We start from the raw sequence: 12,930 nt of genomic DNA, 5'->3' as shown, positions 1-12,930 counted from the left end.
GAATGTTTATACTTGTGTTTATCGTATGACGTAAGCTCTTTTTGGGTGTTCTATCGCCTTTATAAGGGGGAGTGCTCTGAAGAGCTGTTTGACTTCATTCCACCATGATTCCACCGTCATTTTTCTACAACCGCACCGTACGCCACCCTAAGCAATTTCACCCTCACCACCTGAGTGCCTGGTGCACTTCGACCGCCCGTTGTGCCAAATCCTTTTTCCTACGCAAACGCAAACTGTGGAATCAACTCCCATTGGCGGTTTCGGAGTGTTCCCACTAGATTACAACATGGGGGTTATTCAAGGAGTGGACCAACAAACTCTTGAAAGGCCGATAACGCATCGGCGGTTCCTCTGGTGCTGCAAATGTTCACGGGCGGCAGTAATCACTTAACATCAAGTGACCCGCCTGCTTATTTGCTCGCTATTTTTATAGAATAAAAATAAAACTACTTATTCACACTAGATCACAGTGAAAATGTACTTATTTTATTTTAAATAAAACACTTTGTTTTAAAAGCGGTTTTATAATTAGGTACATCAACTTTAATTATTGTTGGCTTTTCTTCTTTAGAAGCTTGTGCTGCTGTTTCGTTTTTAATTTCACGTATCCTATAATAGTCTCGACTGAAACAAATAAGGATTATCGCATTAATACTAGGTACAATAAAAAAAGTTACATAAAAATTTGAAAGCTAGATCATTCATGTATGCTCAGTGAACGACAAAGATATTTTAATTATTATTTTGAGTTTGTGGCCGCTAACAATAATAATTATTATTGTTAGAAACGCGGTTTATATGCTTTGTCGTTCACTGCATAGTCATGGACTATTTCGGCTTATTTTACCTCTGGTCCAACATGTATAGCCAAATGCATATCTTCAGCATTTTGAGATACAAAGAAATGAGCTCTAGAGTTCATATCGACAGCTATTTTTCTCCCCGAACATCGATTTCCAACTTTCTTGCCTGAGACGACATCGCAGTATTTACCAGTTGGTAAACTAGTCTGCAAAAAGTAGGTTTTAATTACAGTATAAAATGAGTAACTATGGAACACCATTTTTAATTTAACCACTAGGTTATATGTATAATTGATTTAATGACAAAGTTGAATATAATAAGTTATTAGCTTTGTATTCAGCAGCCACAAGATAGTAAATGTTACATTGATATCTTTTTTCATAGTTATATTTTGCCTTTTGGAAATTATTTCTTGACTTGAATTAGATCTAACACCACTTAAGTCCGTAAATACCACTTGCTAAAAACATCGTGAGAAAACTGCATACACACCTGAGAGTTCTCCATAATGTTTTCAAACGTGTGTGAATTCTGCCAATCCCCACTTGGCCAGCGTGTTAGACTACGGCCAAATCCCTTCTCATTCTACAAGGAGACCAGTGCTCAGTAGTGCGGCGGTGGTGGGTTGACCATGATGGATTTATTAGTATAGTCACACTTCACACTAATATTATAAAGGTGAAAGTTTGTATGTGTGTGTGTGTGTGTGTTTGTTACTCTTTCACGCAAAAACTACTGGACGAATTTGGCTGAAATTTGAAATGGGATAGATAATATCCAGGATTAGCACATAGGCTACTTTTTATCCCGAAAAATCAAAGAGTTCCCACGGGATTTCAAAAAACTTAAAACCACGCGGACGAAGTCGCGGGCATCATCTAGTGAAGCAATAAAATACCTGTAACGTTTGATTCAAGTCGGCTCCGTCTCCATTAATCACGACAAATCCCCTGTCGCCCCTACCGAAGGCAATTTGCTTGTTGCCGTTATCCCACCAGTTTTGTATGTCAGTCTTGTCCACTGCGTTCCTGAATGCTACCATCTGATAGATCTGACGCCAGCGATGCTCGCATGCCCAGCCATTGCCACATGTATCATCCTGTATCATTTAAAACAGTTTTTCAAATAAAAATTACATGTCCCAACTCCTAACTCCGAAATATTTAACTACTCAAAAGTAGCGAACTACAGGTTTTTTTTTTAAATAAGGAAAATTCTATCTAGGGTTCCGTACCTGAGGGGTGCCAACGGGACCCTATTAGCCTCCGCAGTCCGTCCGTCTGTCCATACATCTGTCCGCCCATCGGTCTATTTGTCTGTCTGTCTATTTGTCAGCGGACTGTATCTCATATATCGTAATACGTAAAGAGTTGGAATTTTCACACTCAGTGAAAACAGATATTATATTGCCGTTATAACAACAAATAATAAAAAATTCAAAACATTGGCTGTCATGCAAAATTTAAAAATTATATAATGATTATAAAGCACTTAATGCTTCTTGTACGATGGTGTGGAACCTTTCATGTGTGAGACCAACTCGCATTTGACTGTTTTTCTAATCGGTTTCTACACGGCATTCATACAGACTTAAAATATTATTGGCGGTAATAGGGAGGTCAAATAGCAATAGCAATTGGTACCTATTGCGAATAAAGTATCAGTGATAAATAAATCATTTATGGTAAAATAAAAAAATAATGATCTTACATCGTTAATACTCGGTGATACAATGTTCTCGCTGTCATCACTTGGTGGGCCTTGATCACTACTAGCAAAGTAATAGCTGCTCATCAGTCGAGGGTTGCCATATGGATGTGCTAGCATAAAGGCTATGGCTGCCTAAAATGATTATAAAATATAAATTAATCATTAAATTCTACATAGAATCAAACACGCATTCCATTGAGGTATTGACGAAGAGAAGACTTGACTTAATTTTCTAAAAGCTGAAGTCGAGTCTTCAAGCAGTGTGCCCTTCCCGTCGTCACTTATAGCCCTCAAAAGGTCACTTATAAACCCCTTGCTACATAAAATTCAGAATCGCTCAACGAGCTATAGAAGCTATGATAGAAGTTTCCCTGAAGGATAAGATTCGAAACGAAGACATCAAGGAGACAGAAGAACCAAGTTTACTGACATAGCTTAAACTATCAATCGGTTGAAGTTGCAGTGGCCCAGTAACGAGGCGTTGTCGATCCCTTGTGCTACGTCGCCAGCGTTGGGATAGAACTTCGTAAGGTTTTTAGTCGGTAGGATTCTGACACAACCACTGTGCTCCCTTGTGGCCGGTGGTATTCGTGACGGATTTTCCCCTCACGAGGAAAAAAGGCAAGCTAAATGCTTGTGGTAGGAGTGATAACCGGTGGAGCAAACCAGTCCTGGAGACCCTGGAGTGAAGATTGTGTTTATCACTTGTAGTAGGTACGCATAGTGTGGGGTACTCTACAACAATGGATCGATGAAATAAAAAAGATGAGGAGAATTGGCTGGATGTGGAAGACTAAGGACCGGGTGTGGTGGCAAATATTCGGAAGGTACGCATAGTGTGGGGTACTATCCAGCAAGGGATAGATGATATAAAGAGGATGATAAGAGTTGGCTGGATGTGGAAGACTAAGGACCGGGTGTGGTGACAAATGTTCGGAAAGGCCTATATCCAGCAAAATAAGACTGTTAAATTGTTAAGCAATTAGCATATTTATCTGAAATCCAAGCAGAAAGAAGATTTGCGTCAAGAATGTTGAAAACATGGCTTATGCACAAATTGGTGGATTTCACAAAAACTTTGCTCTTACTCGTGGAATCCTGGTGGAAAAGTAGTCTTAAGCTATAAGTTAATCTAGGCAAGCATCAAGTCTATCTAACAACTAAGATAATATTTTTAAATAAGTAATTATAGAAAATAGTCCAGTTATTTAAAAGTTATTCAATTTTAATCGTTGTCTTTCATAAAGGTTGTCTAGAACAGCATTGCCTGAGGATTAGTCTCTCTTTTATAATTCTTAGGACACGTGCAAAGCATTTCCATTTAAGTTTAGCTACCTTATAAGCGCGAGCTTCTTTATAAGTCAAGACATCGTTGCTTCTTTGCGTGTCGTGATTATCGATGAAGACCAGCGCAGTCTCGCTTGGAGACAGACCCCACTGTGGGCCCCAAGATTTCAGCCACTTCATTGCGTTCTGACCTCTGAACACGTTCTTTAATTCTATACCAACCTGGAAAGCAAAATCTTTATAAAGAAGAACCACTTTGATTTATTGAGTCGTAGGAACATGGGTTCATTAAAACGTTTAATATTTTTTCCCGGGGAAACGCTTGGATACTCGCTACTTACTTATTATACTTATTATAGAAAACACGAAGTAGATAACGCAAGAACCTCCAGGAAAACCATAGGAGCATTGGTTTTTCTAATTTGTAGTGACATTCGATACAAGTTACAACTGAGTGTAGGAACAGTATTGTACCTGCAACATTTTTCTATCCTTGAAAAATTTAGCGTCTTGCAATTAATTATGCAATCATAAATCAAAAGCTGTGCTTTTTTATATTATTAGCTTTTAACATAATATTATATTATCTGTAGTACCTACATATTAAACTTCTCTTCACACGAAGTTTAGAGGCAACTTTTAGCTATAAACTAAGCTATTTATTTACGTAAGATACTTCCTCTTTATAACACCCAGCTACTTTAGAAACCCCGTTTAAAATTTAAAGCTCCCCTAGCTAGTGTTTTTATTAATAACTGACAGTGGCTTTTCAAGTTAGCACTAAAGCTTATCTACTGGCTTACCAGCCCCTTTACTATGAAACGGTGATAAAGTTAATGGCTAATTAGGTCGACGTGATTCTTAAGTATAAGTAAAGGCCTGGAGAGTGACATAGGCTACTTTTTATCCCGGAATCTAAGAGTGTGTCTTTCTGCCTGTCTGTCTATCTGTCTGTCGGTCTGTTACCCGCTCAACTAATTTTAACAGAGACGATTTGCATTCCAGAGATAGACACCAACTACTTTTTATCAAGGAAATCAAAGAGTTAGCACGGAATTTTTAAAAATCCAAATCCACGCGCACGTGGTCATGGGCATCGTCTAGTTATTTTATTTTTAACCACCAACCCAAAAAGAGGGGTGTTACAAGTTTGACGTGTGTATCTGTGTATCTGTCTGTGGCATCGTAGCTCCTAAACTAATGAACCAATTTTAAATTGGTTTTTTTTTGTTTGAGAGGTGGCTTGATCTAGTGTGTTCTTAGCTATAATCCTAGAAAATCAGTTCAGCCGTTTGAAAGTTATCAGCTCTTTCTAGTTACTGTAACCTTCACTTGTCAGGGGTGTTATAAATTTTTAATTTACACTTGTTAAGTAGTCAGATAGTTTAATTTACAAAATGGACCTTGGACAACGAATTTAAAAATAATCTCATCATTATCACAAGTTATTTTATCGCCTAATCATCTTATCTTGATTTGATGGAGATTTATTATTCCTGCCAACAACAAAACAAAATTTTCACACGACTTACTTACTAAATTGATTAATCGTGATTCGTGCGTTTAAAAGTGCCCTGTCATCTTCGAAATCTTTACAATGTACTGGTTTTTAGTAAAGTCATAATCATCTTTGTTGAAGAGAAAGGAAAATTGACTCTTCCTTGGTAGCTAATGAGGAAAAATCATTATACCTAGCTTTTATGAAATTATTCTAACAATAGGTGAATTTACTTTGTGGGTGTTATTAATAAATAACTAATATTATAAAGGCGAAAGTTTGTATGTGTGTGTGTGTGTGTGTGTGTGTGTGTGTGTGTGTGTGTGTGTGTGTGTGTGTGTGTGTGTGTGTGTGTGTGTGTGTGTGTGTGTATGTTTGTTACTCCTTCACGCTAAAACTACTGGACGGATTAGGCTGAAATTTAGAATGGAGATAGATTATACTCTGGATTAACACATAGGCTACTTTTTATCCCGGAAAATCAAAAAGTTCCCACGGGATTTATAAAAAACTACATCCACGCGAATGAAGTCGCGGGCATCAGCTAGTAAATAATAAAGAAAAATTGTGATAATTACTCATCACTGGTGGACAGACTAGGTGATCAAACTAGGCGCAGGGAGCCGCTGGATTCAGGCGGCGCAAAACCATTGCGTGTGGAAGTCTCTACAAGAGACCTGTGTCCAGCCGTGAATGTCTATCGGTTGATGATGATGATGATGATGAAGGCAAAAGATTTTAAAAGTTTTGACATAGGTACAATAAGCAAGGGTTTTGACGGTAGGGTGTCAACACGGCTGAAGCTTGGTCAAAAAACTTATCTACTGAGCTTTTACTATGACTCGTTATCTCTCTTCTCAACGAAAGTATGAATGAATGAATGAATATAGATAATTTAATTGTAGCCACACCACAAAAGTATCACGTACAATGCACGATCTACATAAGTAAGTGTGGTAAAGAAACCCAAGACAGAAGAAGGAGGGACCTTGGAGATACTTGTAAGTAGCTTTTTCCAAGTTCCAAGTTAATATCAGGTAAGATCAGTACTAAAAAAAAAGAGTAAATTTCCCTTTATCATATTAATGTCTGTATTTTACTTTTTGCCTTACGAAATTATACTATTTTACTAAAAAAACCGAACCAGTATAAGTAGATGCATATTTTGACGATTCAAAAATACTTGTAGAAGTTTAATTGAATAAAAATGGTTTGATTTTGATTTTGATACGTGGTAAGGTACATCTGTTATAATATACTGGAGTCCCATAAAGCATACTTACCCTAAATTCAGTGACGTCTCCCAGGGGCGTGTACTCGTCGGGACGGATGGGCTCATTGCCGTAATAAATCACCTCCTGGTAGATATAGGGCCTCGCGTCTGCGGCAAATCCGAACGCGGGGTTGAGATTGTCGAGCCTTTTATAAATCTCTTTGAGATCACTCGGCCACATGTGTTTGGCGGCGTCTACTCTGAAATATTGGTCTTTTTATAGATTTTTAGCTCCCCGAGTTATATTCATGATAGCCTAGTCACTAGTGGTTAGAACATCCGTAGTAGTCTAGTGGTTAAGAATCCTATTCGGGGTTCGATCCCGGGCACGTACGACTATTCCGAATTACGAGTATGAGCGTTTTTAACCCCCGACCCAAAAAGAGGGGTGTTATATATAAGTTTGACGTGTGTATCTGTGTATCTGTCTGTGGCATCCCAGCTCCTAAACTAATGAACCGATTTAAGTATTAATTTTTTTTTGTTTGAAAGGTGGCTTCATCGAGAGTGTTCTTAGCTATAATCCAAGAAAATCGGTTCAGCCGTTTGAAAGTTATCAGCTCTTTTCTAGTTACTGTAACCTTCACTTGTCGGGGGTGATATAAATTTTTAATTTACACTTGTAATCAATTAAATATCACTTGCTTTAACGGTCAAGGAAAACATCATGAGGAAACCTGCATGCCTGAATTCGCCATCATTTTTTCAAATGTGTGTAAAGTCTATTAACAGGGTTCTCTCCGTCACTCGTTTCATACAATCGTAGTTCCAATTTCATTTGATTAACAGGGATCTCTCCGTCACTCGTTTCCACTCGTTTCATACAATCGTAGTTCCAATTTCATTTGAATATTAAGCAACCAAAGTCCATGAAATTTTGCAGACATATTCTAGAAACCAATATCTGTGTCTGTGGTGTTTTAGATTTTTCTAAAAATATGTAGTTTTAAAATTACAGGGGCTCAAAGATTTGTATGTGAATTTTTAAGACCGCGTAACTTTGAAACCGAATATTTTAACAGAAATCTGGAAAACCACAGACATAGATATTAGTTTCTAGAATATGTCTGCAAAATTTCATGGACTTTGGTTGCTTAATATTCAAATGAAATTGGAACTACGATTGTATGAAACGAGTGACGGAGAGAGCCCTCTTAATCCGCACTTGGCCAGCGTGGTAGACTACGGCCTAGCTCTTCTTATTGTGAGAAGAGACCAGTGCTCTTTAGTGTTTAATCATGATGAGTTATACCTGTTATTTTCTGGGAATGTTAATGGATCTATAGTGGGCGAAAGGTTGAGATGGCAACCGACCAGCCCCCGCGCTTACCTGCAAGCGCAGGTGACGTGCGGGTATGCGGGGCGTCTCGCCGCTTCATACCCCGATTGCCATCTCAACCTGTCGCGTATTACAGTTACCTACCCTATATTTCCGTCAGATATGAATCTATTTGACGATTTTATCTATTTTGATGATTTAGATTGTTTTCCTTTTGATAGGGAAATTCTGATTCCTGTTATATGGTGAAGATTCTAACTCACAATGAGATCTCATGTTTATAGGAACATATTATGTATACAGTATACTCGTAGGTACATAGTATATTACGTCACAGTACGATTGGTCAGCGAGTCGGGCCGCCGGGAAATTATGCAGTTTGTATGTAGTCGAATTTTGGCGTTTTCGAGTGCACACGAGAGGCGCACTAAGTAATTAATTATAGTGTAATATTGTGTGAAACATACATAGACTGCTAAAATCATAACCCTTCCTTTTGGCTTTGCCGCAGTCGGGTAATAAATAGGGCCATAGAGTTACAGACTTTGATTTTTACACCTTCTTCCTTTCACCTTTGATTTTGATGACCTCCTTGGCGAAGTGGTAAGCGCTGTGGTCTTATTAGTGGGAGGACACGGGTTCGAACTTCGATTCCTGGCAGAGGTTCGGAAATTTATAGTATCAAAATTTCTGGGCAGGTCTGGTGGAAGGCTTCGGCCGTGGCTAGTTACCACCCTACCGGTAAAGTCGTGTCACCAAGCGATTTAACGTTCCGGTACGACGCCGTGTAGAAATTAGGGGTATGGGTTTGAATAAAACTGTCATACCCCTTCCAGGTTAGCCCGCTTCCATCTTAGACTGCATCATCACTTACCACCAGGTGAGATTGCAGTCAACGGCTAAGATAGCAAGAATTAAATATTTAAATAAGTACTTTACTTTAAAATTAAAAGCTACCTGAATCCAGCCACGCCGAGCTTGATGAGCTTATTGAAATATCGGACTATTTTATTTCGCACGTACTCTTCAGTTTGGTTTAAATCCTTTAATCCGAGCAATTGACAATTCCGGACCTGGAACAAAGAAGGAATTTGCATGCCACTCCAGCTACACAAGTAAATACCTACGCTTTACAAAAGTTCGACTCGTTTTAGCCGTTTTGGAGCCTCAATTACCTACACTTGAAAATTTTACTCACGTAAGTTGCTTACGTGACTAACTTACTATATAATATTTACTAATATAAACACTCTTATAAGTACACTTACAGAAGTAAAGTTGTCAATCAATTATCACAAGCTACTTCGGATCGTGAGTAAAACCTAAAAAAAAAAAAAAAATTATATCCCCCGACTATATCCACTGATGTCATAGAAATCAGTGGATATAATCGGGGATATCATTTTTATCTACTGCCCATGCTAGCCGGGCAGGTGTAATCGCAACTAACTTCAACACGGCAGCGTAATTAGTATTTTGATACTTGTATGATGTGTTTCTAGGTAGGTACATAGACCACATCATTGCTCGTTCGAGATTGAACCTAACGAACGTGCAAAAAGGATCCAAAAATACCTACGGTGTATCTGAAACGCCCGTCTAGAAAATTCAGTCAGTAAAGTTGAAGGAATAAATGGAATATTGCATATTTCAGAAATTCTGGGATATTTCTATTTCTGGGCTAGATCCTAAGAGAGCCTTTGCTTTGAAATGAAGATAGATACAACTACATTTTCAAGAGGCTTTTATTTTTAAACTAACCTCTCTAGCATTATAGTAGTTATTTATCACACAGTAGGGATAGTTGAAGTGTGATGCATTGTAAGGCACAGCAGGGTAGTAATAGTTGTTGAAGTCAGCCGTACTGCCTCCAGTTCCTTTATTGCTAGGGTGAGAACCTGTCATGTGGTTGACGACTACATCTGCGTAAATCCTGCACAATAAAAAAGAAATCGGTCAAGCGCGAGCCAAACTCACACACGAAGGGTTCTGTACCATAGTGCAAGATATACCTACCTAACACTATCTACTTTCATTTTTTTTCAATTTGCAAAGTTGCTATATATTTTTATTATTAATTGTTGTTTCGGGCGGGCGGACGGTCAGACCGATGGACGGACAGACAGACACACAGTCAAACAGACAGATGTACACTTTCGCATTTATATTGAGGATGGATTTTCATTACCTTACACCAACGCTATTGCATCTCCGCGTCATGTCTAGAAACTCAGTACGATTACCAGAGCGTGTGGTCAACTTGTATGACATGACCTGGTATCTTTCGTACCATGGTCTTCGTCCCTCTCCTATGAGGATGATCACGTTTTCTGATGGCGGTGATATCTGGAAAGGAAATAAGTACCTATTAAGCTGATCAAGATCGCATATTAATTGAGTATATCAAATCATTAGCGTCCTTTTCACTTTTAAGCGCCGGGCACACAGGGCGCGTATGCGTCGCGTAAGCGTAGACGTAGCGCGTACCATTGCGTTGTAATGTATGGAACTGTATGAGACATGGCATACCGCTTGCGTGGCGTGAACGTTCGTGTAGACGTAATGCGTGCAGTTATATCTACGGATTCACGCGCGTCACTACGTTTAACCCACTAGCTAGACTAACGAGTCAGTCCATTAAAATTTCAATTTTTAGGGTTCCGTACTCAAGGGTGCCAACAGGACCCTATTACTAAGCCTCCGCTGTCCGTCCGTCTGTGTGTCAGCGGGCTGTATCTCGTAAACCTTAATAAGCAGAGAGTTGAAATTTTCACAGAATGTGTAATTTTCGCTATAACAAATCCATACTTAATATTATAAATGCGAAAGTGTGTCTGTCTGTCTGTCTGTCTGCTACGTTTTCACGGCCCAACCGCTGAACCGATTTTGATGAAATAGAAGATGAAGGCTACTTTTTATCCCGGAAAATCACTGAGTTCCTGCGAGATTTAAAAAACCGAAATCCAGGCGGGCGAAGCCGCGGGCATCCTCTAGTAGGTGATAAATAGGTGGTGCACTGATCCGAGTTTTGCACGCTCTATAATGAGAGTTTGAAAACTATTAAATCACTAAAACTACAAGATAAGGCAAAATGGTTATTGCTATTGGATTTGTGTACAGGTAGTAGGTGAACGCCAAGTTTTTTGCTAGCGTTCTATCTACGTCCTGTACTTATAGGCAAATAATGCATCCAGTGAAGTATAGTATAACATACAATATACCTACTTACCTTTAATGTGATTTTATCAAAATACACGTACTGTGCAGAACATGTATTTTTTATCAGATAATACTAAATCTTGGTAGGTGGTATAGGTAAATAATAATAGGTAGGTAGGTACATGTGTAATGCAAACGTGAGAAATTGCATTGCAGTCGATTAATTTTTTTTATTTTCTTATCAAATCCATACTTAGGTATGTAGATACATTTAGGTATATTATATCCATGGTAGGTACCTACACTAATTATTGTGGCTATTGAGCCTGAAATATACCTACGGACGATAGCTGGTACTCACCGTATTTTTAGCAAGTAGGTATGACATGAAAATTCTTTTCATATGTAACTACCTAACACTTGCTACTTATCTCAGGATAAATAAACAGTCAAAAAATCAATGCTTGCTACCATACTTATACTTAGTAGGTATACTACGAATAATGACGAAGCAAAATCTTACAAAATTTGAAAAAAATCGCGCGCTTGCGGTTATCGACCCAAGCTAAGACGCTAAAGAGAGTGCGAGCCAGAACACTCGCATCGCAGCGGGTAACAAATGTAAATCGCTTGGCAGCACGATTTTGTCGGTAGGCTGGTAACTAGTCTCGGCCGAAGCCTCCCACTAGGCCAGACCAGAGACAATTTAGAAAATATAAATTCCTAAATTTCCCCTGCTGGGATCCGAAACCAAAACCTCTACTTATAAGACCACAGCAATGATTTAAAAGTTGGAACCAATAATGCCATATTATTATTCCCTCCTCCGTCTTGCATAGATCTCTCCTTCCGTCTCCTTCGACCAGAATATATCACTTTAGGCTATTAAGTATTATAACTGTGCTATGACTACTAAGTAACTAGGTACCTGCCTAAATGGGAATTTTGTCGCCGTTAATTAAAATATTACCTGCACTCCACCAAATCCTTTAGGGGCAAGGAATCTTTCGCATTCATCAGCAATATCTTTCCATTTCCATTCAAACAGATGGACTATGGTGGACCTATTTGACCACATGTGGTTTCTAATATCACCATTTGCTAGATTGAAGAAGAATATTATCAGGTAGATTTTCATTTCTGAAAGAAAATACCTACTCAGTTAAATAAAAGGCTTTTCCTTTAGATTTCTAAAATACCTAGGTACCGTACTCCGCTTGTACCTAACTAGCGGTTCTGGACAATCTGATCCATATTTCCATATACTATAATAAATAATTTTAAAAATACGAAAGTGTGTCCGTTAGTTTTACCGATTTTGACATTTGGTACAGAGATTGTGGTCGATTCGGGGAGTCCGGGGTTCGATTGCAGACAGACACCTCAACTTTTCGCGTTAAGTGCGTTCAAAGCAAATAATTAATATTATATTGGTTAGTCCCACCTACATAACTGAAAGTTCTTCATAATGTTCTGAAAGATGTGTGTAGTCTGCAAGCCCGCACTTGGTCAGCAAACCTTTCTCATTCTGACCCGTGCTCAGTAGTGAGCCTTCGATGTTTAGATGATGATGATATTATTAGGTAGAGTATAACTTACCTATAATGTTCCTTCAGCTACAAAAAGAACAAACAACACCAATAAACACTCGTAGTCGGTAGCCTATATACTTAGTTATTATTATTATAATAAAGTTCATAGGTTATCTGTACCTACTCACTTAGATACTTGGATACTACAGATAATACATACTGAATATCCAGCAAAAAGTTATTAGTGATTAATTTCAGAAGGTCGTATCGGCCGTGTGAATCTGTTCAAGAACTAATGAACAATAATGCCTTGTGTGTATTGCCTAGGTAGGTATATATTAGCTAGCGTGGAATAATAGCTACAATTTATTAATAGGTAAATAGGTAG

At 38.5% G+C, this 12,930-nt stretch overlaps 1 protein-coding gene across 4 annotated transcripts; it reads right to left on the bottom strand.

Moving 5' to 3' along the window:
- Positions 1 to 510: 510 nt before the first annotated feature.
- On the bottom strand, positions 511 to 12,866 carry LOC123872342 (alpha-amylase-like). 4 transcript variants are annotated; one of them, XM_045916561.1, is made up of 11 exons: positions 12,610 to 12,866; positions 11,981 to 12,167; positions 10,040 to 10,197; positions 9,613 to 9,784; positions 8,809 to 8,924; positions 6,583 to 6,772; positions 3,850 to 4,023; positions 2,515 to 2,646; positions 1,703 to 1,903; positions 848 to 1,009; positions 511 to 624 (listed from the first exon to the last, which is right to left on the bottom strand). In XM_045916561.1, the coding sequence occupies exons 2-11, from the start codon at positions 12,146 to 12,148 to the stop codon at positions 610 to 612; spliced, it is 1,488 nt and encodes a 495-aa protein (XP_045772517.1). In that variant the 5' UTR covers positions 12,149 to 12,167; positions 12,610 to 12,866; the 3' UTR covers positions 511 to 609. The 4 variants fall into 4 exon arrangements, with proteins under 4 accessions (XP_045772517.1, XP_045772518.1, XP_045772516.1 ...); XM_045916562.1 differs by having other exon boundaries at positions 11,981 to 12,164; XM_045916560.1 differs by having other exon boundaries at positions 11,981 to 12,150; positions 12,610 to 12,865.
- Positions 12,867 to 12,930: the final 64 nt, after the last annotated feature.

Source organism: Maniola jurtina, chromosome 15 (genome assembly GCF_905333055.1).
Source record: "Maniola jurtina chromosome 15, ilManJurt1.1, whole genome shotgun sequence".
Classification (NCBI taxonomy): domain Eukaryota; kingdom Metazoa; phylum Arthropoda; class Insecta; order Lepidoptera; family Nymphalidae; genus Maniola; species Maniola jurtina.
This window is presented reverse-complemented; position numbering and strand designations above follow the sequence as displayed.